This window comes from Syngnathus leptorhynchus, chromosome 6 (assembly GCF_054491065.1).
Source record: "Syngnathus leptorhynchus isolate UIUO chromosome 6, UIUO_Slep, whole genome shotgun sequence".
In the NCBI taxonomy this organism is placed as follows: Eukaryota; Metazoa; Chordata; class Actinopteri; order Syngnathiformes; family Syngnathidae; genus Syngnathus; species Syngnathus leptorhynchus.
Genome location: NC_141200.1, coordinates 12,938,062 through 12,963,805, shown reverse-complemented (window position 1 = coordinate 12,963,805; position 25,744 = coordinate 12,938,062). Strand labels below are relative to the sequence as shown.

General features: G+C 37.6%; 2 protein-coding genes across 5 annotated transcripts; one reads left to right on the top strand and one right to left on the bottom strand.

The window, feature by feature from the left end:
• Positions 1 to 157: 157 nt before the first annotated feature.
• On the bottom strand, positions 158 to 7,372 carry LOC147056057 (DEP domain-containing protein 7-like). Its single transcript, XM_085913980.1, has 12 exons — positions 7,251 to 7,372; positions 6,930 to 7,115; positions 6,043 to 6,184; positions 5,874 to 5,969; positions 5,611 to 5,801; positions 4,873 to 5,074; positions 4,634 to 4,771; positions 4,383 to 4,531; positions 4,158 to 4,300; positions 3,120 to 3,245; positions 2,349 to 2,424; positions 158 to 1,843 (listed from the first exon to the last, which is right to left on the bottom strand). The coding sequence occupies exons 1-12, from the start codon at positions 7,315 to 7,317 to the stop codon at positions 1,644 to 1,646; spliced, it is 1,716 nt and encodes a 571-aa protein (XP_085770106.1). The 5' UTR covers positions 7,318 to 7,372; the 3' UTR covers positions 158 to 1,643.
• Positions 7,268 to 25,744, top strand: ccdc73 (coiled-coil domain containing 73). 4 transcript variants are annotated; one of them, XM_085913977.1, is made up of 21 exons: positions 7,268 to 7,540; positions 9,874 to 9,951; positions 10,634 to 10,774; positions 12,409 to 12,480; positions 12,578 to 12,649; positions 13,358 to 13,393; positions 13,535 to 13,630; positions 14,494 to 14,532; positions 15,262 to 15,397; positions 15,843 to 15,922; positions 16,065 to 16,187; positions 16,308 to 16,367; positions 16,540 to 16,644; positions 18,091 to 18,141; positions 18,314 to 18,373; positions 19,573 to 19,744; positions 19,994 to 21,609; positions 22,482 to 22,572; positions 22,650 to 22,777; positions 25,145 to 25,212; positions 25,365 to 25,744. In XM_085913977.1, exons 2-21 carry the CDS (start codon positions 9,907 to 9,909, stop codon positions 25,519 to 25,521), a joined length of 3,348 nt encoding a protein of 1,115 aa, XP_085770103.1. In that variant the 5' UTR covers positions 7,268 to 7,540; positions 9,874 to 9,906; the 3' UTR covers positions 25,522 to 25,744. The 4 variants fall into 4 exon arrangements, with proteins under 4 accessions (XP_085770103.1, XP_085770105.1, XP_085770104.1 ...); XM_085913979.1 differs by having other exon boundaries at positions 7,505 to 7,756; positions 13,364 to 13,393; positions 13,556 to 13,630; XM_085913978.1 differs by having other exon boundaries at positions 7,505 to 7,756; positions 13,556 to 13,630.

Below are 25,744 nucleotides of genomic sequence, written 5' to 3'. Positions count from 1 at the left end.
TGGCACACGCGTTGCATTATGGGATATGGCGTTCTCATGTTTTCACTAGTTGCACTTTAATGTATTGAGTTATTCTAATGTCACACTTTAGACTGTTCTGTCATGTTAGTCCACTTGTAAATAATGAAACACACGCACTTGGCTGTATGTCATGTTATATTTATTTCATACACCTTCAATTTTGCACATTTTTGCTCATGTTGGTCAGAGCACAACATAGATCCAATCTTGTCAAGGGATGTTTTGTCTTCACCTTGGCATGGCAACACAGTTGTTACTTTTGCTGACAAAAATGTGTATTTGTTTCTGACAGTTCCAATCACCCTTTCCACATGAATTCAGAGATGGACAATTTTCCTTGTGTTTTCCTCATCTCTAGCTTAAATATCAAAGCTGCAATCACCACATCTCTGGCTGGTAATTTATGAAAAGGACACACTTGGGATTGTGTGGAAAGTTAAATTATCTTTCCTGGGGTCATCTGCCCCACTATTTGAGAACCATTAATAAATAAACCATTTAATGTAAATGCCCGAGTGTTTGTATATATGTTTGTACAGTGTATAGTTTGTTTCATTGAATTGTCACATTGAATGTGATGTACATTTTACCTAAAGCCCACATTATAATTCTAAAGTCATAATTTAGATCTATTCACACGTATTACCATATTGGCCTGAATATAAGACGCGTTTTTTGCATTGAAACAAGACTGAAAAAGTGGGGGTCGTCTTACAGTCAGTGTCTAGACATTATACCCATTCACAACGCTAGATGGCGCCAGATATCTTTAAAGTGAATGCTGAACAGCTCCTCAGGCCAAAGCAAACCCCTGACATGGAGAATAAAAATAACAGTAGCACGAAGAAGAAAAATAAAAATTAATAGTAAGAAAGAAAAGAAAATAAGAGAAGAGCTAACAGAAAATGGAGAACTGTAGCGACAATCTGGAGAAAAGTGGGTCGAAGATTGGCCAGGTTAACCGGCAGCTGAGAAGTTATAATGCTTAGTATACATATTTAAATGTTCAGATATTAAGATGTGATAGTTTTTGCATGATTTGAAAAAGGCAAAATAACATGCTTGTTCTCTCAAATATATTGTTATAATCATTTGTTTCAGATATACTGTAATTATTTCCTGTATAAAAATTAAATTTGGTGTTCAAAAAGTCTTTTTTTCAAACTTGAGTCTTGAAAAAGAGAGGGTCGTCTTATATTCGGGTCAATACGGTAAGTTAAAAATTTAGACAGTATAAATAATATATTCAGCACCCATTCAACCATTTCAGATGATGTATTTAATTTAAATTTTAAAGACATTTGGATTTGGTTTTCCATGTTTTATTTTCTATGATCCCGAATGGTGCAACAATATCTACATGTGGTAGAGATTGCAATTTTATATTGCTCACACATTAGGAGGGAATGACTGGATCCTGATTAGTGTGTCAGGTACAGTGTATCTGTTTCAAACCTCCCGAAAACAAATCAGATAAAGTACATACCCAGGGGTCTCTATTTAGAGTCCATTCCAATGAACCATTATCAACCACGGTCAAGTTTAAACATATTCTAGATACATTTCAATAATATTACAATGATGTATTTTAAGCCTGCTTTAACTTTTCTCCATTGACAAACCTACAGCACATTAACGGCAGATTCTCCAAAGTACTTATGAAATATCTCAGGGTGCGCTTGGTAAAACTGCCTAAGTCGATGCTTTCTCTCCTTGGATGAAATTTTGGCATCCAGTTGAATGAAGTGAAGCAAAGACCAGAGTTCCTGATCAGTGGTTGTCTTATTCATGCCGCTGTACGTTTTGTTGGAGACCCGAAAGCCTACAAAACAGACAGGGATTTTTTTTCAGTTCCGTAAGAAAAATATATACACATTTTCAGCCGTTTTAAATCAAATGTTTCTTTTAATTGTTTCTGGGCATTGCATATTTAATCAATATTGTACACGAAATGGCATGAGGCCAAAGCCCCATATTTTTCCCCAAATCTATACTTTTGTGTGGGTGTAACTTTTACAAATTATTACTTGCTCTTTTTCACAATGCAATGCTAATGGTTGAAAACCAAAAGCTGCCATTTTTTGAGTCTCCTGAATAGTGATGATTTTGAAGATACGAGGATTCCGCTTGACGCCAGCGAAAATTGTTTTTTTTTTTCCAAACAAAAACTACTATGGTCATGATTAGTAAATGTTCAATTAATCTAAATTAAAATGACTACCCAAATCTATGTTTCTACAAGTCATAGTTTCTTTTTTTTTTTTTTTTTTGGACAATTGCTATTGTCAAGACGTTTTGTTTGCATTAAAAATCAGGAAGGCATTCACCAGTGACATCTGGCTCTTTCCCCTGAACAAGAACAGCTAGCTTATCGCTCACTTCTTTGTGCAGGGCTCCAGGTATCTGGGACGAAAAGAAGAAACGTGTGGATAAATAAAGTTTTGTTTGCACAAAAAGCTTTTTGACAGATCACATGAACAGAACTATCCAAAACAATGCATTTATCCTTTTCAGTGACATGCTCAAATAGAAACAGTCAATTTTACAGTCACAATAAAATATAAGGCACAGTATTAGTAAATCCACAAACACCCACAATAACAAAAAATCCTATCTGTTTTACAGATTAAATGTCTTGTCGATTCAATGACATGTTGCCAATATGGAGACTTCTCCATTGACCAACTGAGCAGGGGGACCCACTTCACTGAAAGCAGGTTCCTGCAGCACTTCAGCCACTTTTTAAGGTCTCGTTTTTCCCCAGATTTTTTGGGTTCCTTGACCTTCTGGGGGTTAAGATCAGGGGATGTAGTTAACATTTGTCAACTGTGGGCATGTGAGTCCATTTGAGACTTTTCTGTGATGAAGGGCTATATATGGAAAGAAATTTGACTTGAATAATTTGCTTAGATTGACAAACCTGCTTCTGAAACTTTTGTCTGACTGTTGAAATATTGATCAAATAATTAAAACTGGGATTTGAATGCGAGTTTATAAATTATCTCAAAGATTTGACTGAAACTTGAGCCATAATACTATGTGGTTCACATTGAAAATGAGTGAGAAAAAGCTTCCAAAGTGCTAAAAGACGTTCATACCTTGAAGATCTCCTTCACGTTGCTGAGCATGAAGACTATCATCAGATCCTCTCTCTGTTTTGACAGAGCCTTGCTGTTCAGGATGGCCCTAGAGAAAGATTTCTTCACTGCAAGTTTGTTCTCCATCTGAAACATATTCATAAAACAACATTGGCTAAAACTGACGGAATTTATATATATAAAAAAAAAAAAAAAAAAAAAAAAAAAAAAAAAAAAAACAGTTCTTTGCCAATTGAAGGTGCAGTAGTAATTCTTGCCCTGACAATTTAACTATTTATAAAGATTGACCACAACTACCACTAAAACAGTTGTAGAATCTACCATTTGAGCATTAAAATTCAGAAACACTACATTTACCATAAACAATGACACATTCATGCAATTTATCCAGAGCTGATCACTTCAAATCTGTTCATTCTTGAGATACATTTTCCTATTATTTTCTTTGAACAACAAATTCAATGCCGCCTTTATCTACCATGTCAGATAGGGTTACTATTGTCAGATAAAATCCAATTGAAAAATTATTACATGAATACATTTTGAACAGATGAGCGCCTTAAAAAATGAGGTTGGCAGCTCCAAAGGGTACAGTGAATCTTGTTATCAATGATGGATAAAGACTCAGCACTGGAAAAAAAGAGGCAAATGTAAATAAATAAAATTAAAAACCAAAAAACCTTGGTACTAGTATACGTTTTTTTTATACAGCATGACATTAGAAGAAAACTGGGTTTAGTGGAAAAAAAGTTGCGTTATTTTTCGCCACGGTCTTCACGAGCTCGATTATTTTTTGTTATTTTTGTCATTTGTTTTCTGTCAAGTGGTGTTTTTGTCACACGTGTGGGTTTGTTGTAGATATATTTGTCATTGTGTTCAATTTTGGGGCCTTTCAGAAAGACCACAAAAACAGTTTTTTTTTTAAATCATTCACTACTAAGGATAGGTTCCCCAAAGAAAATATGCAGATGAATTCTCAAAAAGCAAACCGTGAACAGCCGGGGGTTGTCTGTAATACACAGCGTTCATGATCATCACCTCCTTGTCCAGTTTTATTTCATGTGCGTCAGCAGCCACCGTCATGAACGTAAGGATCTGACACAGCTCCTTTCTGCACCTTGGTGGCAGCAGCTTTAAGCACAGCTGAAGAACTTCAAGTGCTGTGCCCAATTTTGCATTCACTGTAACAGAAAGATGAAGCTAACATCCTGACTTAAAAATCGGGTTTGTTTTATGATTAACTGTGTTCGCTCAAGTCCCTACCTAGCAGATCAGTTATTGCTGTATATACATCAGTCATTCGCTCAGGAAGTAGAGGAGGTCTATCCGTGTTGCTGTAGTGTCCCACCAGTACACCATAAAGCAACAGTTTGCAATAAGCTTTGCCACTTTCGGAGAGGCATTTATTACCTAGAGCCAGAAAGTTAAATCATGACTGTAGAATATACGTAATGGCACATGTAACCATCCAATCATCCTGTCACCACAGTTGCTGCTTGTGCTAGTACTTCCCTGGTGCGTTGCCATCAGCTTGCTCAGTGCTCTGATGATCTTGCGGAAACAAGAGAGGCAGCTCTCGGCTCAGCTTCACCACTGGTTGGTCAGGGAGGAAGTCCAGACAGTCCAGGGCTGCTCGGAGCCACTCGTCTTCTCTGTGTGAAGAAATGGCAAGGTGATATGATTCATCGTCAGTATAGTACTTTGTCCTACCCACTTTCATTTTGACTATATGATTGAAAAAGACAAAACATACTGGGAGTCCCTGAAGGCCTTGAGGATCTGTCTGTCAAGGTGGTTGCTGCCGTAGATCAGGTCAGGGTTATTATGAGTCATGGGGGGTGATGGAGCAGAGTATGAAGAAATCGGGCTCATCGGAAGCACCCCCTCTAATATCGGGAGTTCCACAAGGTTTAATAACCTGAGAAGGGTTTGCTCATGCCACACCTCATCTACCACTGTAGGGGGAGCATAATCAATGTCAAGCATACATTTTTTGTATTCTAGTGTTCAGTGGAAAGAAACGTAAGAACAATGAGATAGAAAATCCTCGCCTTATTTCTCCCCAAAATATTTCCACCCCCTCCCGCATCTTTGTTTGAAGTGAGTGCAATGTGAACATATCCCAAGTCAAGTAGAGTATTTTCTAAGTTTTGCCAAGCAAATCATAAAATTATTGACTCAATCCATGAAACGTTTCCCACGTCAGTACTACACCAAAACAAAAGACATGCGTGTTGTTTTTTTGTCCGTTTTTCTTGTGTTTGAACAGAAAGGGAGCAAAATGGTAAAATTTGGTATTTGCGTGCTCTGGTATTATAGCTTGCCATTTTGTATCAAAACTAATTTCTTGCTTGAACAGATTTCTAGAGTTTGCATGTTCTCCCAGGCCTATGTGAGTTTCCTTCGATTCAGAAAATGGCTTATACCAGGGGAAAAATGGATTATTATAATCACAACTGTCGACAAATAACATTGAAATGTAACTTCTTACCTGTCTGTGGTAAATCAGAACGTGTTTGCAAAGTATTGGGACTCAGACTGAAATTCTCCACTCTGGTCTCCATTGGCAAACTGGGACTGACGGGACTGCCTAACTGGGGGACTTTTGTGGATGTCTGGGAGAATTTGACAGGTGTAGGTATTAGACATTTTGGCCCAGAGGGAGACATCTGCTCACCCTCTCTACAAAAACAAAAACATTACATGGTTCAGGTATTGTTTTCATGAAATGACCTCTGTGGATTGACCTCATACATGTCTGAGGGAGAGCAAGAGAAGAGTTTCTGGATACTGCTTGCAAGCACACCCTTCTCCAAGTCTTCCACTGATGGAGCATGCTCATGAACAAACCTGGTGGACACAATTATACAACGTTGACATATTTACAGCTTAAACAACCCTTTGTTGTTTGAATCAGACTAACCTGTAAAGCGCACATTTGCTATCCTGAAACTCAGCCTTCTTCTTGTCTTTGCCAAACACTTTAGTTCCGACTGCTTCAAACACATTGCAGTCCAATAGAGCTTGGCACACATTCACCACTTTGTCCCGGCATGTTGTGGCACCTCGAATTTTTAAGAGAAATAGTCATGCTGTATTTGTTTGTAGCTAGCTGAGATTCAATTGGTAGGCTTTGTGTGGAATACTTCCACAACTATTAGAAACCGTTTGTGTGTTTATTTGATCATACTAGGCACTGCTACACCCTTTGTCCTCACAAGTAAGACTATATCTAGTGAAGGGGTCTCAAACTCATTTTTTTCGCGAGCCGCATTGTAGTCATAGCTTCTTTTGGAGGGCCATTACAACTGTCAACCCAAATAAATGTATGAGCACCTCATATTATGTACAGTAAAAGCTACAAAACAAACTGATAAATAACTCATTTTCAAATCAGATGAGTAAAAACTGGTCAAATATTTAAAAAAAGATATTATTAGAAGTGAAGACAATTTGCAATTCTGGTAATGACACACGAATTTGATGCACAATTTGTCTTCGCAGGCCACATAAAATGATGTGGCGGGCTGTATCTGGCCCCCGGGCCTTGAGTTTGACACCTGTGATCTAGTGCATGGGTAGAAGTACTAGGGCAGTAGAACAAAAACTTTTCCAGTGAGGCAAAACTGTGCACTTGTTGACAACTCTGTGTGCTATTCATCTGACTATAATATGAAATTGTTCAGTTCTCCCGCACTACTAACCTGTAGTCATCATCAGTACTGGAGTGTTATGGTCACTATATATCGCATTGATGTGTTGAATTTAGTAATTCAGGATATACACAACGACAATGGTGCAGCATCCTACCCTCAAAAGCTTTATCACTGCCAATGTAGTCTACCACCGCATCGACAGCCTCAGAGCCCAGGAAGCAATCGTTGTGGGACAGAAGGTAAACTCGACAACGCCTTACTTTCAAAGAAGACCTGAGGTAGAAGACAAGGTTGCTCCCCAACGTAGGAGACTGGGGTGCCTTCACGACCAATCCTCGAACTTAAGATGGAGGAGAGTCATCGGCGACATTAGCAATCAATGTCGTTCACCCAATTAATAAAACAGCAATTGCGTGTTGAGCTATGGCAAATGTTAAGTAAAAAGCCTCAAATAACAGAAAAAATATATATATACCTTGAGGACGATTGCGTAGTTTCTCAGCAAGTTTCAAGGCCGCAGCTCTTTCTTTAATTGAAGCCATGCTTCCAAACTTTGTGACGGAGTCTCGGAAACACAGCAGGTGGCGAAGAAGAAATAATCAACGCCACAAATAAGCCCTTGTTGAATTATTGAATAAGACCACTAGATGCCGCTACAGACCAAGACAGTGCCGCTCATCAAAGTCTCCAACTGTTCACTGCAAGTGCATTGGGCTTTAGAAACTCAAAACACTTAACTACGCGAAAATAGCACAATGTTGCTTGGTATGTAAATGCTACAATTAAGGCCCCATTGAATTTAAATCCATTGCCATGAAATAAAGTGTACTATGTTTACTATCCTAAAAGCACGTTTTATTTGTTTGGTTTAGGCACGCAAAAGCCCTAACCATAGTAAGTAAACAAAAATACCCGTATGTTAGGTTTGTCATTTACATGGGACCGCCCATTAAAAGATCAATTTAAGGCTAATTTTTCAAGGTAGGTCATGGATATCAGTTTGTGTAAAGAAAATAGAAATGAAAATAAGATTGCTTTCTTATGACTTCAGTCGTTAAGTATGAGCTGGATAAAGATCCTTCAATTTAAGACTAGCATCCAAGCAAGCTTTATTCATTTACAATAGGTTAGCAAAGTTTAAATTTGGCTAATGATGGTTAAACTGCTTTGTTAATTGTTGTTTGAATTAAATGTATGAATGACTAATGAAATTCAACATTGTTGTAATCTTAATTGAATGCATTAAGTTCACCCAGTCAAATTAGTAATGTTTTGGTTCATTTTTGACTGACAAGTTAGGTACGTCACGCAATCATTCCATTATGAATGTACAATTGTTTCTTGTAGCAATAATATCGTTTAGGTATGTAGTGAATGTTCTGTTACTTTGGGCAAAGTTCCACATTCATTTGACAAAATGTAATAATCCTTCTCCAATTCTTCCTGTTTTTCTGTTTGAACTCAAACCATATGTTAATGCACTGTAAAAACAAAACAAGAAATATCTGTGTACATTGTCTTATTTAACTGAAATATTTACTGTAACCCTTGATCAAATTGAGAATGTTTTTGAGAGTTGACTATTGTTAGTTATATTTTGTATTGACATTATCCTAGATGCAAATCAACAACTTGCCACTGAAAAAAAAAAAAAAAAAAACGGTGTACAGAGAGAGTATGAAATGAATATGAAAAAACACAGCATTTATGGCTTAAGTGAGATTTCTTGCGTATAAATTTCAGGAATTATGACTGACTTTACGATAAAGAATCATTCCTTGATAAAAATGCGCAATCTTAATAGATATGACATATTTTATGATAGCCTTTCATTTTATTGCTTATATTTAAGAATTAATAGTTACTCAACTGTACAGGGGACGATTGTAAGAGGCAGAGTCCAGTCGCACACACTCACCCGCACACACCCGCACACACCCGCACACACACACACACACACACACACACACACACACACACACACATACCCATGTGCATGCACACATTAAGATGCTGTATACAAAACACACAAAATACACAACACTTTAATATTCACTTGCACTTCCTCTTGCTTACCATGGGGTCAAAGTGTCATTTTATTACCCCAGGCTAGCTAGTTCTAACAGAGATCATTTAATCCCTCAACACGATTGATACCTATGCAGGATAAATTGAGAGAAAAAAAATCTGTTCTATTAACAGGTCACTGTCCAAGGCCACTTCTCATGACATTTGCCGTTTGTCTGTGTGTGTGCGTGTGTGTCACTTTACTATATAAACACATGCAGTTGTACAGGTCCATTTATGGAGCAAATTAAATCACTTACATAATTTAGAAAGCAATGACAGAAAAAAAGAAAAGTCTCTTTAGTGTTATTGCTTTGACCCCTATTATTGTCAATGGGGCTGGTTCATTTTAATCTTGATTGGTTATATAATTGTACAGTCTAAGTAGTATACAACAAAGAAAAAAATAGTCATATAGTCAAATAGCCATTAGGGTAGATTATAATAACTGACCAACATTATAAGAACTTGATATTCAGACCGAGTAACTGTCATTTGAGAATTTGACAGTATTGATTAAAGATGACCAAATAAGTGTATAAAAAAAAAACATGGTGGTGATGTTTAATTAAACACCAAAATCTATTCATCCATTCATTTTCTCCACCACTTCTGTTCAGGCTTTCAGGGATCTGGATCCTATTCCAGTTGCTATTCGCAACTCACCAATCAATTACAATACATATACTATGGTTTATGGACTTCAACGTAGGAACCATAACCATTTTAATTAACAGTTACAGTTAGAGGCTAGCTCTACGTTAATTATTACCGACCAGTGTGCCTTGGGAGATCACTAGGTGGGTTGCAAGCATTTATCCAATCTCAATTAATTATTTGCAAATAATATATCTTTGTTTATCTATCATTGCCAGTGATCAATAATATGAGGCAGAACAATTAAATGATCCATTCCATGGCAAAATGTACATAATTGACTTGTGTACATTATTGACTTTTTGTAACTTTTTTGATCGGCAATGTGCTATGGTCTTTTTATAATGAAAATATTTTGTTTTGCCTTGGCTCAGGTTGTGAAAGTGGGCCAACATTAAAGCAACACAATGGACCACGGTACGGATTCTGGAGTTCCCTCACCCAGCACAATTGTAAGTTGCCACTTCTCACCTAGCCACCCACAACAGTGTCATCAAACAGGAGAATATCGTAAAATATTCAAAACAACCTACCGCTAATTACTGATTATTTGAGCATATGTGTTCATTTATATGTGGGGACCAAGTCCTTCACATGAATCAATACCCAAGAAGCAGCGCTCAGTTTCAAAAACTTTGGTTAGTACATCACTTCCTCTCATATGATATCGCTTAATTGTTGTGTGGAGGTGCAACAATTAACCAGTTACAACTACCGGTAATCAATTATCAAAATGATTAATAATTAGTTTTGATAATCGATTCATCTTTTAGGGACCTTTTTTCATTTCAAACTGCTTTGCATTTTCGTTTCTCAGTCGTAAATATTGTCTGATTTCTGTAATCCTCCATCAAAGCGGACTGATTATCTTTTTGTTGATTCAACAATTAAACCATTTACTTTGGAAAACAAGTATATATTTTCCATATTTTCTGCCATTTAATGGAGAAAAACATGAACAGAATCATAATTAATTTGTTTGTTTCTTTTCTGCACAGTCAATTTGAATTAATGTCATGTTTTCTGGTGATTGGCTCCAAAATTGCGTTGCTGTTTCTTTTACCATCATCTGCAAATCTGATAAGCTATGGATCTTTGCAATCACTGTATAGTTAATTAATTATGCTCAATTAGGCAGGGGTAGCAGTGACTCCACAGGAGAGGCCTCGGCTCAACATCCCCTGTCAAACAGAAAGTGGAGGAACTATGTTACTGCAGTTGCTGGAATTTAAAACACATCTGCTTGAGGCTGTACAGGAGCTGCACATTCGAAGGGTACAGTAAAGGATCACACGGTCCTGTCCTTATGTATGTTTTTCTCATGGAAACAAGAGTTAGTAGAATGATTTTATTATGGCATGATTCTAAAGTCGAATGGCATAAAGGTTGTCTATTTTAGAACTCCATCAAAATATCCCTGTGTGCTACAAAAATTATTTCAACAAAATAACAAAATACCTACAACAAAAATTGAAAAAAAAATTGTTAACATAATAAAATTGGTTTGAAAATGCTTTTAAAAAAAAAACTATCTGAAACTGCATCTTTCGTTTATAGAACTAACGTCTCCGATAAGGAATTTTTTTCAATTTTTTTGTATGCCTACTATTTGCATCAAATGGGATAAGCTGCCTTGTTAAGTTCATTCTTAAGTGCGCAACCTAAAATAAAATAACTTCATTTCATTGAAAAAAGGAAGAAAGTTGTGAGCATTTTGACCTAAAAGAGATCTACGGCTACCTCTGTCTTTTGGCTATCTGTGCGATCCACACTATTTGACAGCAGTTCGAAGGTCAGACATGCTATTTGGCCCTTGACCAATAAGTAAAAAGTTAATTTGTTTGTCAATGGGTATTGGGGGTGGTCATCATCCCACCCTCAAGCAAACACATTCAACCTGACAGTACGTACATTGTCCGTATGCGTATAGGCTGGAAGAGCAAAAATGTGATGTTAACTTTTTTTTTTTTGCAATTTCAGTTTTATTGTTATGGTCACATTAACTGGAAAAATCAGTCTGCTCTACCTCAGGCTGCTTCTATCACAAGAGGTTAAGGAGTAGCTACCATGTCATCATGGTCTTGGTACTCTGTTGCTATAGATTGGACAAGGCAGAGACAATATTAGGTTTCCTTGTAAATTTTAGCTTTATGCAAAAGAACACACTGCAAGAATGCGTAGTTTCATTTTAATTTGATCAAAATAAAAACACAGTGTGCTAATTAAAAAAAGCATTCTAAGGGAAAATCATCATCAACAAACTGGATCTTCAAATCAAAAAGCAAGGTGTCAATAATTTTTTTGAAAACTGCAACAAAACACATTTACGAAATAAACATTGTTATTATCATTATTTCCTAATGCGCTCCAATCTGTTGTATGATCTTTTTGGATTAGGATGACAGAACATGTTCAGTAAAGCTTTAGTGTAGTTTCCACAACACTTAAAGGCCTAATGATTATTTGTCAAAGGGAAAATAACAGCTTTATCTCGTGCCCTCCTTTTGCACCACTGAACTGGTAGGCTACCATAGTTTAATGGGACTTATAAAATAAACAGAGTTCAGCTTCTCCCACGTGCACATAAATAGTCTCATGCCCATCGAGAAAAATTGACTTTTACCCACCTGCTTTCTGGGGGCTTCTAAGAAAGAAAAGGACAGCTCACAACAAATATCTCTTCCCCTCTAATGTTAATCACTCTCAATGGTGTCCTTTCAATGAAATAGAAAAATGAAAGGGTGCAACTTGACTTGTATGTGATGCAGTGTGACTGTCTTTCTTCACGTTTTGATTGTCAGTATGTTTTGTCAATTTCAATACAAATTAAGTCAATTCTTTTCATCATATGCAATATTGTTCGGTTTGTTTACTTTCTGCTTCTTTTCATCAATCTCCCCATGGTTCAGGAGGCAGCAGCTCGGTTTGATATTCAAATCGGCAAAGTAGTGCTGGAGAAACAGGAGATAGAGTGGGAGAAGGTACGGCTGCAGGGCAGTGATTCTGTCAGTATTCAAACTTGATGTCATTACAAATGACCGCTTTCATCACTTGAGATATTTCACCCCATCATGACAGGACTCATTGCAGCGCCAAATAGAAACAGCGACAAAACAGCATGCGGAGTCTCTCATCAATGTCAAAAAGCAGGTGCATTTCATCATCACTTTCAAATGTTATACATTGTTGTTGGAAAGAATATCGCTGCCTTTCTGATGTGATTTACTAGAAACAGAAAACCAAAAAAGGTTTCACTGCAAGGAAGGGCTCGAACTTTGCATTTTCCCCATCATTCCAGTGTACAAGCCAGCCAATTTTAGATGCACTAAAGCTGCTTCTTCTCCTTCATGCTACACTGAGTTGCTCGACCTCTTGAAGTACAAAGTCACACCATAGGAAGAACCTTTAATCGTCTCCTTGAGGGGAAATTCAATTTATGTGCTTGAACATGATGCACACTCATAGTCCAATGTGCTTATCTCCATTCACAGAAGTTCTCAAACTTGTCCCTAAGCAATGTCATGTTATGCTTCTTCCTACTCCTTTTCGAATATTCTTTGTTATTGAGTTTTATTAGTTTGTTGGTTATTGTTTGTTTGTTTGTTTGTTTGTTTGTTTGTTTGTTTGTTTGTTTGTTTGTTTGTTGTGCGGACTTACATATGACACTATAAATTGTGTTTTAAAAAAAAATCTTTTTATGTTTTAAATATGTTCCAAATAAGATATTAAAAAAAAGAAATGTCACAATGGCTGCCCACAAGGGGAAATTAGTCCTGATTTTCTTTTTTCTTTTTTTTTTTTTAATGTAAATTTGACCTATGACTAGCAGACAGCTTAAATCTTGATGTTTTTCTCAAGTTCCAGGCCAAAATAAGAAACATGGAGGAAGAGAAGGTATGAGCATCACTGGACTTGTGAATTTCCTTCAATTACTGTTTTAGTAATAAATGTTCTCGTCTCACTTGCACCCTCTTGGCCATTGGAATACATTATTTTGCTCTCAGTTTTGGCTTTTATTTCTTTTTTGACACTCAGACGAATAATATCACATTACAGGGGAAATACCAGTTCATTTCTGAGTTAAAAGAGAAGGAGATTAGCAACTTGAAAGAAGAGCTGAAGTCGCTCCAGGTATTGAACTTCTGCTCTCTGTTCATTTATCCTATTCACGTTTATTACTTCATTGTTCTCATTCATGCTTGAAAAAAAAAAAAAAAAAGGTTTACTTTAGATCTTTTATAAAACAATAGTACTCTGCTAAGTCAAGGGCAGAAGGTCCGAGCCAATTTGGCTTCCAAAGTGTTTATCCTCGGGCTCAACGCCATCGAGGTGACAAACAGCCATCCCCACGGACCGCTGCACTTTAACGACCAGCCGTCTTGCTTGTAGCTTTTTTTTTTTCTTCTTGATATTCTATCTGGGAGACATTAACTGGTATGTTTTGCTAAGTTGAGGCCCAGCTGTCTTAATTCTTGTGACATGGTCTAGTGGTTCTCTCTTTATGTTCACATGCACCGTTGTTGTGATTAAAGCATCTCAATCACTACCATCTTGACAAAATGCTAAATTACAAATTTCCTCAACTGGAAGAGCTGTGTAATAAAATAAAATTGTGAGTTTCATATTTCTTACATTAGTACTTGAACTCCAATCAAATTACTTAATGTAGAAGAGATTTACCAAGATAACTTTTGGATCTAATAAATGAAAAAGTAAATAGGTTTTAAAAAAAATATTATGGCCCTTTTGATTGGTTATGATTTTACAATCAAACTTTGTGATTGCATATTTGTCCTAGAAACATACATTATATATGTTTTTGTTCCCTAGCCATTTTAATACCCAGCTTCCCTTCCTAGAATAAATTGGCAACATGAAGCAGTATTTGATTTCTGGGGGAAATGCAATTCATCGGACCTTTTAAAACTATAATAATCATTATGATCTGTTGTTGATGTTGTTGATTTTGGTGTGAGTTTATTTCTGTCTTTCAGCTGCTGAAGTACAACTTTGAAAAGAAATCCAATGAGTTGGTAAGGAGGTTTTTAACTTGTTCCAGTCGTTGACAGAAGATAGGTGGGAGTGAGAAAAATTAAATGACTGGGCGAATAGGAGGACTAGCTTTTAGATGGAGGAGCTCATCACCATTAACGGATAGGGAGAGTGCGACACTTGAACCGCCCTGACAATATTAAAATATTTTATAACAGGACCACGCTTGGTTGAACCCTCTTCCTATGCCAGTGGCACAGTCAGGGAGTTGAAGGAAGGCTGGTGTACTAGGAGAGCAGGGAGTGAAATGAGAGTGGAGGGAGTGAATTATTGAAGAACGAGTGATACAGACAATCTAAGTGTAATGGGACTTTGAAGAGTGCTAAAGCTCTGTGAGGCATGGACTTTGCTGATGCCTTCATCCCATAATAACACTGAGTGTGTTAAACCACGAGCCTCAACTGAATTGACTGAAGTATCTCCGAGTAGATTTGCACTTTCTACTTCTTGTTTTATTTCTTGTTGGCAAGAGTATGATGAGGAAACAACACCTTCTAACACCTCTTCTGGCAGCTTGATTCAGAGGGGACCTTGATAATGATTCTAACTGCCCATAACTAGTAGCGACCCTAGACATTTTTAAATCAAGTTATGGTTTTGACCTGTAGGAGCCCTGGCAGGATTTTATAGCATTTTCACAGTTTCATAAGGATGTGTTCTAGTGTTTGTTTTACGTGGTCATTAATGTATCTGCTGTATTTCTTTGGCAGGAACAAAAGCAAGCTTTGCAGAATCAGTCAAAAGACAGTCACCTGATCCAAATAGGGGAAGTTGAAAAACGCTTTGGCACTCTATCCAGGCAGTGTGCAACACTCAAGAAAGCCCATGAGCAACTGGGGCAGAATGGTAGCTGATGGAAATTATTTTGTGAAAATGTAGCTTTAGTGATTGTTTGGCTTTCTACAAAACACTGAAATTGAACTTAAAACAATGCTAGCTCCGGACTGTTCTGCAAAGTTAAAGACTCATTATACAGTCACCGTGGCCATGTAGATGTTTTACTTGTAAGGTTAACAAGATCCTGGAAACAATTTGCAGTCTTTTCTTTCTTTCTTTTTTTTTTTTTTTATACAATAAGATTCCTTTATTTGTCCCACACGACATCATAACGGTAGTATAGCTTGTTAGTCCTTAAAGTATTGCTTACAAATACAATACTGAGGAGGTAAGATCCTTAGTACACCATCATGTATATTAAACTTTGTAACGACAACACATCAATTGCATTGATATCAAAAATTTGTTCTGATGACAACCTTTGTGTTTGTGCGTGTTTATTTTTTCCTGACAGTTGATGAAGCCATGAAAAGAAATAAGAAACTAACAGCTACGAATGAAAAACATGAAGCAACCATTCAAAAACTAATGAAGGTATTGGAGACTTACATTTTTTAAAGCAAAAAGTGAACAATGCACTTAAATAATCCTCACATCTCATACAAATTAGGTGGGAGCTGAGTTCAAGCAAAATCATCTTCTTAATTTGTAAATTTGAACCAATCATGTTTGTCAGGAGTTGGAGGAAGTCAACATCAAACTGATCAAGACAAAATTGTCATCAGTCCGACATGACACCTCCGCCATGATGACACACAAGGAGCAGCATCTAAACCAGCTGAGTTACAAGCTGAGCATGGTAACCAATAACTCAATAAGATAATTGAATTGTTTGTCTGTCAATCAATATGTGGGACACAAAGTAAATGGAATAAGGAGGGGTCTTTAACTGGTTACAAACGAATGTTCATATGTTTAGGAAAAGGAAATGAACAAGAGACTACAGGAAGAGTATGAAACTTTGCGTTCAGAGAAACAGGTGAGTGAATCATGGCTAATCATGAGCACATTCTAATTTGTGTCAAATCTTCATAACTTCCATGATTTTTTTTAATTTTCTTTTACAAATTTGACGAGCAAAAAATATTCCGCTGAAATAAGTCTGTTACAGTGCTTTACTAGATATGTGTTCATTTTGTGTGACTTTCAAGGAGGCAATGACGTCCCTGCAGCACACTCAGCAGCTTTTTTTGAACCAGACACAAGCTGTGAATAGACTAGAGCTGCAACTGCAGACACAAGAGGAGCAGTACAAGGTCAGAACTCGAGGTGGACCTGATGTTCCCCGTTACTTTTACATTCCTCACATGACTTAAGTTACTTGTGAATTGTGATCAAAACCGATCATCCATCTTGATAAATGCATGATATTATTAATTACCCTATGTGGATTGTCTTATAAATGACCTCACGATTGACTATGAGGCAGCACAGACAGATCAGCTACTTCCCAGAATGAAGGTTGTGAGTTTGAATTTAAGCTCTGTGGTGTTACCAGAGCATGTGATATCTGCGCTTGCATGGGTTTTCTCAGAGCTCCCTGTCGACTTCCCAAAGTGCAGTATATACACATTTTTTAGGCGAATTGAAAACTAAAAATTGTCTTGCTGTCAGTACGAGAGTGTCATCGTCATAGAACGTGCACGTGAAATTAGTACCTTCAGGATTTTGGCAGAAGGCTCTTCATAGTCTCCATCAAGTCAATCTCTGCATCCATCATGTGAAGGACTGCACACCTCTTACGGGCCAATTTTAAAGAGAATGACGAGAGCTGCAAAGCAAGTTGGCTATGTTAGCTAACGGATTTTTCCAAATGTGCTGAGCAGTGTGCGTCTCTGAAAATACCAACGTTTTTGTTGCCTGCCCCTTCTCAAAGTTAGGCTATCTTAACATTACAGGTAATTCTTTTTCACCACTTGGACCAGTGTCATGCTCAGGTCACATTCATCTGACCTGTACATCACCAAAAGTCAAATATATGAGCTCCGCGCTAAAATTGTCTTTGCATCTGAATGTTGTGAGAAGTAATAGTGTTAATTTAGTGTCATTTCATTTTACATTTGACCTTAATTTAATTCCACTTGAAACATAAATTGGACATTTGTGGTAGCATAGCATGTCCATTTGTTACATGCACAAATATCGGGACTTTTTGTAGAGGAGTGTCATTTCATCCATCCATCCATTTTATACTCCGCTTGTCCCCACGGGGGTCACGGCGTGCCGAAGCCTATCCCAGCAGTCATCGGGCAGTAGGCGGGGGACACCCTGAACCGGTTGCCAATCGCAAGGCACTCAAAGACGAACAATCATCCGTACTCACAGTCACACCTATGGGCAATTTGGAGTGCTCAATCAGCCTACCGTGCATGTTTTTGTGATGTGGGAGGAAACCGGAGTGCCCGGAAAAAACCCCATGCAGGCACAGGGAGAACATGCAAACTCCACACAGGGAGGGCCGCAGGTGGAATCAAACCCGCACCCTCCTAACTGCGAGGCGGTCGTGCTAACCAGTGTGCCGTCGTTCCGCCCTCTCACATTTACTAATGAATGAAATGATTAAAATTATCATTAAAATAGCGCAAATTTGCAAGAGAAAGATAGATTCACTTACAGTTTACAGTTTCACACCCTCTTTTCTTGTTATATCTGAAAGTTTTATATTGATTTAAAAATGCTTTGCATGAGTACTTATACTACAGGCCCTCAAGCAAGAACATGAAGCGATGCAAGAAAAAGTTGCTGAATTGACGGTGAGCTACACGAAACCATTTTGGACAAATAGAGATCATTTTATTGTCAGAGAAAGACACAGAAGTCCATTGTATCAAGTAGTTTTAAAGGAAAACATGTTGGTGATAATAGTTTGATCAACAAAATAAAATGTTTCAAGCACTGAGAGAGGTACATGATGACCTTCAACAGAAATACAACGGACTGTCTGCACAAGTCAAAATGCAGGCCCAGAAAATACAAGAATTGGAGGTATGCATGGATTTTGCCGGTATCATGAATAAATTATTTTCTATGGGCATTAATGTATTCAACAGAGAGGCTGGCCTGAATGCATTTGTGAAAATCCATCCATTATCTACACTGCTTTATCCAATTAAAGTAAAATATCAATTAAAAGCAGCTAACCCTACCCTACTCTAATAACAGGATATGTACACAAGCGTGGAAAAGTATAGAATTAGAAAGGTTTTGAGAGAAAATACTATAGAACAGAGAGTACCCCAAATATAGTGCGGAAAAATGGAAATGAATAAATGAATGCTCGTGTGAAGAGGAGGGGGAACAAGATTAAAAGCATATTAATATATTGTATATTAAGTATTTGTAGTATTAGTAGTGTTATTTAGTTAGTGCTGTGTTTCGATTTTCTACTTTTGATAGGCGCAGTAAATGTTCTCAAAATGACATCCTATATTATTTTGCTATTTTTAAAATCAATTCAGCTTTGCTAAATGATCATACTATTTGTTCGAACATTTCATTCTCTAAACAAAACATGATTGTATATTTAGCAATACCGTGCCAAGACATTGTAATGCATAAATCAAAATTGAAAAATAAGCTGACAATATTTTGTCTCAACTCCTTAAAGAAAGCAAATACAAAAAAAGAAAAATGTTCTTAAGTCATTCTGGTGGCCCATGTTTGATATTGAGACGCAAATGATCCTGAGAAGTGATGCTTCACAAAATGTTCCCAAACCCAGCTCAATTCTGGCTCCAAAATGCTTAGAGGTTTCTCCCTCAATAAATTGAAGCAGTTTATTCCTAAACTTCTCTGAGGTTGGCAGCTGATGCAAAGAAAGTTTGGGCTTTTAGTTTTTGCAGGTGCTTTGTCACGCTCAACCATTTGTCCTGAGTCGAGTGTGGATTTAGCAACCATCTACATCGCAATGACGGCAACGTCAAATCCACTCAATTTTGCAGGCCTTTTAGTTACAAAGATTATTGCAGTATGCAAATAAAGTGCATAGATGCCAAACCTAAACCATGTCAGATACTGATTTTGACCTGTTGCGCATAAAATAGAATTCGATGGCATGAAACTTTTCCAAATAACAGCCTCCAAGTGCACAGCAGCTGCTGTTGACAGGCTTGACAACATTGTTGGATTTTAAACTTTTGGATATTTGTTTTTCTCTACACATGAGAGTCTGTCTTTCTACTTAGATGTTCCCCAATCTAGCAGAGGGAACAGGAGAGAGACCTCTTGATGAACCCAAATCCAGCTTTACACGGCCTGTCTTTGGCAGCCTTCAGAGCTCGGCCGTTTCTCAGAGCAAAATACTGGACTGTCTGGAAGATACAACTGCTAAGACTAAACTGGATGGTGAAATGGGAGGTCAGCCAACATAATATAAACAATGTGATGAGCATGCTTTATTATTTGTTCTTTTCAAGAATTTAGTACTGTACAGCATTTTAGGTTGGTTTGGGACATACAAGAATTAAGAGTTTGGGGTCAGTGTTAGATAAAAGATAAAATACAGAAATAGTATTTTTTCCGGACAGACAAGCCGTATTTTCATCAGTGCAGTTTCACAAAAACTTGAAGCCTTGTTGTTTGTACTTACACATTGTGCTTTCCTAGGAACACCAAAGCTCTATGGGAAGTGTGAAATTCAGCACCAAGTTCAATGTGAGGAGCCCTTTTCAATTCGGTCACCCAAAAAGGTCCTTGGACTCGACAATGATGATACCGTTGTGAATAAACACACACGCAACTCTAGCACAAGTGAACAGCTCTCCAATGAAGTGTCAGATGTGACTTGGACTACTTCTCATCAGTCTGCTAATGAGTTAGCCATCAGTGAAAGCTTAGTGGATGGAATAAACATATCAAACTCGGACAACAAGTCAAGCCATTACCTACTAACCCACAACAGAAATAGCGTCCAGGGGAAGATTACCAAAAGTGGAACAAACTGTAGTGGAATGGACAAAGTGAATAACGCAAGGAACAATAGTGATAAGGGTCACAGAAGTGAAAGTCAGCTGAGTAGTGCTGAAGATGTCCTGGAAGAGAGATGTACTGGAGAGCAGAAAGAGATTCTTTTTTTGCAAACAGCAGACAGTGGAAACAGTCAAGAACACAGCAAAATTGATGCACACAAAACAGAAACAACCAAAATAACAGCCCAGTTTAGGGGTGAAGAGAAGAAGGGAGGACAAACAGAAACAGAGAAGGAGACCCAGACAACTTGTGATCCAAAGAGCAAATCCCCATCGGACATTGACTTTGTGGACATCAGTGAGAAAATAAGCATTGTCTCTGAGGTGGACTGCTATCAAAAGGACATAGAGAAAGCTACAGACCACAGCTCTGTTAGCATGAGAGAAGAGAACCTACTTCACGACCTCAACAGTTCTCCAGACCAAAGTCTACATCATAAATCTATTTTAATTGTGCAAGAGGCTCATTGCTCAAGTCAACTTGAGGTCCACACTAATGCAGAGACAGTCAAGTCCTTACCAATTGCACCTTATCCACTAGTTGAGAAAATCACAGAAGTGACGAGAATGGAGGAATCAACAGTTAATGTTGGAACTACCTTTTCTGACCTTCTCAGTCTGTCAGCTGATTCAGTCAAAAATCAGGCAATGAGAGAACCTATTTGTATTACAAGCAACGTGACTCCCACAGATAAAATGAGTGGTACAAACACAAATGAGATGTTCAAGAAAACCATTGTTGACACCAAGGTTGGATGCCATAATATGGCTACATCTGAGCCTGCAAATGGACTAATGCAGGTTTTTGAAAGCAATGCACACGTGGAGACTTGTGACACGACCCCTCAGGCAGAACCTGTCATTTGTGATGGCGATTTCAATACTTCCATTTCTGACACAGACATTACAGAGGATTCTCATCAACCCAAAAGTGGTGAATTACCTGAGGTTAGCACATGGAAATGCAAAATGCAGCCTGTTGTAAAAGATTTTTCCAACCCAGACATTGCAGTGGATTCAAACTCTGAAAGTGTCTTGTTAGGGTCTGAGCGACCAAAAAATGGTGAAACATCTGAGGTTGAAACATCAACATGCCAAAAGGAGCCTGGCGTAAAAGAAGCCCTTGGTGATGTAAAGCAATTGTCTTTGCCCAATTTAAAGACTTACAGGCTGTCATTTGACTGGAGTGGCCCGATGAAACAAACGGTTCTCGCCACCATTACCTCTGACTCCAACCTACAGCCAAATGTTAAGGTACGCATTCTAGAAAAGGTCCAAATTTAGCAATTTGCATTTATGGGTGTCCATATACAGTATCTTCTCTTCGACAAACTGCAGATGCTTTAATAGCCAATACCAAAACTTTTTTTGTCTTCTTATATCTCAACCAACATAGTTATAAAAAGTAAAATTGGGAAGCGGTTTACAGTCTTGGATTAGCCAAAATGGTAGTAAAAATGCTTGGCATAAAACAAGATGTCATGTAAAATAACAAAAAATACTCCAAAGAAAATGAGACGAGAGAAACATTGTTCACATTTATATATATTTCCGGGCACTTATATTGCATATACCTTATTCAGAGAGATCAAATCAAAATGTTCCCAAACAAACATTTTCTGTTGGTTTCATTGCAACAACAGCAAATGTTCAGTAAAAGATTGCAAAAACAGCACTTGTAATAAAATAAAATACTCCTAATGTGAGATAACAGGGAACCTCCATTGCATTTTGAGGTCTCTTTATTATGCAGTGCTTGCCACATCCTCCAACCACTTTCTGAAGGGGTCACGTCTTCTTTTGAAGTAAATGCGTCAACTGATGGGATTTGAATGAGTCTGAGTTAAATGATGAATTAAACTTGCCAGGCTACCAGAGAGGGGCCTCGGTGGTCCGTTTCCAGGAGAGAACAAACAACAAAAATATTATCAAATGTGACTTTTAAGTACAGTAAAATGAATTATTTCAGTCAACTGTTTTTCATTTCACGATACCACCACAGTCAAAGGCAGTAGGTATTCAAAACAATTGTTTGGATAACAATTAGGCATTAAATATAATTTTCGTCGATGAGATACAGGTTTGATTTTAGTGTCATTAACCATTTCGCCATGTTGTGTCTTGAGAACTCTCCTGTGTCTGAGCAAAATGCAAGTGCTTCTCATGGGATACTCACGCAGTCTCACTGCACATTTCTTAAAAGCCAACCCAGTGAAGGTAAAAACTAAAAATAATGAGATTATTGTCTGATGTTTCACTGTTCTCACTGCAATATCTCACTTCATTCCTCTCAGAACCATTCAGAGCGTCTGACCTGTTGAAGGCCTCCAGCATCTCTGCATCCACAGGATTTGGGAGGAAACATAAGATGGAAGAGTGGAACGTTTGCAGAGAGGGCGTCAGAGAAACAGTAGTAACAGATGTTAGTTACAGAAATGTGATACTCTCGTAGCGTTTTGTCTAAATAAGGCTACAACTTCGAACTCAAAAACAACATTGAGCACCTACCTACTGCTGTTGTCCAAAATTAATTGTTGTGATTTATCTATTGCACAAGGAAATACAGTAAATTGCCACGGTTGGATTTAGTAAATGTGAGACGTGAGCTTCCTCAGATGACATTACCGTATATAGTATGCCATATTTTTCTCTGTTTAATAAGTATCAATATATTGCTTTACAAGTTTCCCATAAGGTTGCTCAAATTTGAAATCGTTTTTCTAATAGGATTTTATGGAAGTAGAAATAATCCATTCCAGGGTCAAACTGTCTTTACTGAAAAGAGTTTTTGGCAAGCATACAACCATGGTTTTAGTAAAATTTTGAACAGTATAGAAATGTAACAAGCAGAGCATTGATGGACTGACTGACTGACTGGACAAGTGATTATATTATGAGTAAGGACAGACTGACTGATGGAAGGGTGCCAAGGTCACAAAGGAAGGACGGCAAAATTTTGTAAATTGCCCACCTCGTAACAAGTTATCCATATTGTTATTCTTATCACGGGTAATTCAAAACTTAGAAATTCTAAACATTCTTCATTGTATACAGTGTTCCCTTGTGAGATCACGGTTCACCTTTCGCGGCCTTGCTTTTTTGCAGATTTTTTTAGTGGGTGTCAGCATAGCTTCCTTTTTTATTTTTTATTATTATTATTTATTCATTTTACAGTGTAGCAATGGTAAATGAAGTAGAAGCGGCGTGAGAAGTGGGACTCATGGCCACCAACTTTTGATTTGCACAACAAGGGTTGAAAGTCAAATTAATCCATGATTGTACCTTTGGCAGTTTAATGCAATGTGAGAATTCTTGTTAAGGCAAGCCATTTAAGAACAAAAAAAAAACCCTTCAACATAGTTAATAGCCTACTTCCCATCATACTTGTCGTACAGCCTGCAGATTGCTATTTGCTTTACATTTTGTGTCTTAAAACTTACATTTATTAATTGTAACAATTATTTAGAATAAAGGGAGCTGTGTGTGTGTATGTGTGTGTGTGTGTGTGTGTGTGTGTGTGTGTGTGTGTGTGTGTGTGTGTGTGTGTGTGTGTGTGTGTGTGTGTGTGTGTGTGTGTGTGTGTGTGTGTGTGTAGGGGGGTTATAACTGCATAGCTGCGTAGTAGGCATAACCGCCCCCCCAAAAAGAAATCTAAATGAAAAAAGTAAATTCTCTATCCTCTATTTTGTGGATTTTTACTTATTGCGAGCCTTTTTTTTAATCGGAAGCACCACGATAAACAAGGAAACACTGTATTGAAAAATATCACAATGCTAATCCATTTGTTGAATCTTAAATTGAAAGAAATCATAGATGTTGCGAGTACATGAAATATTGAATAACAATTAGTCCGAAAAGAAACAAGACATTGTTGCAAATACCCATTAACAAGTGTAAAATGCAGTATGCAATCATTAGATATGGGCAAGTCACTCTAACAAAGCAGATTGAGCACAGGCAATTTTGCATCAAAGGTTACATGTACAATAGCCGGACAGAAACCAGTGCCTGGCAAATCTCCTACCACATGATGACATGTAATGAGAATTACTTTATCAGCTTTTGTGGTCAGATAACAGCAGATAACTACATCTGGTCAAAACCTTACACTCCACTGAAGATGTGAAGCACTCACTTTGGTTGAATGTGAAATCATGTTCATTGACTGATACGTCGGTCCTCATACATCCTGTAGAAAAGTTAAACAAGAATAGAAATAATGGCTACCACAAGGAATTTGTGCAATTGTGTTATGTGTCCCTCCTTTCTTGCTTTTCTCCCCCCCCCCACTCTTACTTAGTCTTATTTCATCATCTCACTTTGCTCCCACTCTTCATCATCTGTCCATCAGTCATCCATTTTCTTTATCCTCCCATATTGTCATTTTTTGAGGTTTTTTTTTTTCCACTGTTTCACACGCTGCTATGTACTCTTCTGTTAAAATCACTGTAAAATATTACTGTGGTTTATAAAATCCAGATGCAGGCTGTTGAGGGAGATATAATGCAACACATTGGATGTGTGAGGAACAAACTGCACCGCTACTTTGACAAAAACTGAAGTCAGCTAAATTCTTCATTCCGTGTGGAATCTAAATTATGGGAACTTCACATAAGCTCAGTCTAGGCCTGGTTTTTCTCTTCGAGCTGGATCTTGTCTGCCCAATCTCTGTTAATCAGTTTAAAATTTCTCAAGAGGCCTAAATGAGTTGTCTTCTTTAGAGACTACTGTTTTATACCACATGGGAATTCAAGATTCTCTTTTTGTGTGTGTGTGTGCGTGCGTGTAGGAAAGCAGAGTTCCATTGTCTCCCCCTTCTTGTCAAGTTTCCAACTCTTCCAACACATGGCATTCTGGGTATGTCTATTCCTATGTTCAACAATAGTAAAAGCCACATACCGCTGCTGTTGCTTGTAATTTAACATGTATGGCCTGAAAGCTATTTCTACCACTGAAAATCATTTCTGCCATGTCTTGTTTATTTTGTTTCCTCTCTTCATGCAAAATAGAATCCCTATGCCCACTGTAGCTCCAAGATCCGATGCTGAGTTGGAACCTCTGTGTTCTCAGGAACAATCATCATTCAGATCTCAGATATCAAAAATTGAAGAGTTCTTAAAATCAGAAACTTTCCACCTGTCCAAGCGACCACGCACAGACCACTAAACCGACATATGATATTGGTAATACCTTAGTGCTTAAAGTGTTTTCATGTATTAAAAAATAATTGGTAAAATATGTTATTATTGACTTAATAGTGTTCCCTGTGTTAATATTCTATTGCCTGTCGAACTTTTATTGGTGGTTCAAAGATGACAAGGCAAGGAAAAATATCACATCCATTCGTGTAAAATTTTCTATATTTTTTTTCAAAATAAATTACATATAC

Coding starts and splice junctions, on each gene's coding strand:
- LOC147056057 (XM_085913980.1), bottom strand. CDS start 7,317: ATGGCTTCAATTAAAGAAAGAGCTGCGGCCTTGAAACTTGCTGAGAAA. Junction 4,301..4,382: donor AGCAATAACTGATCTGCTAG/GTAGGGACTTGA, acceptor TTTCTGTTACAG/TGAATGCAAAATTGGGCACA. Junction 1,844..2,348: donor GAAAGAGCCAGATGTCACTG/GTGAATGCCTTC, acceptor TCTGTTTTGTAG/GCTTTCGGGTCTCCAACAAA.
- ccdc73 (XM_085913977.1), top strand. CDS start 9,907: ATGGACCACGGTACGGATTCTGGAGTTCCCTCACCCAGCACAATT. Junction 22,778..25,144: donor GAGAAACAGTAGTAACAGAT/GTTAGTTACAGA, acceptor GCGTGCGTGTAG/GAAAGCAGAGTTCCATTGTC. Junction 25,213..25,364: donor TCCAACACATGGCATTCTGG/GTATGTCTATTC, acceptor CATGCAAAATAG/AATCCCTATGCCCACTGTAG.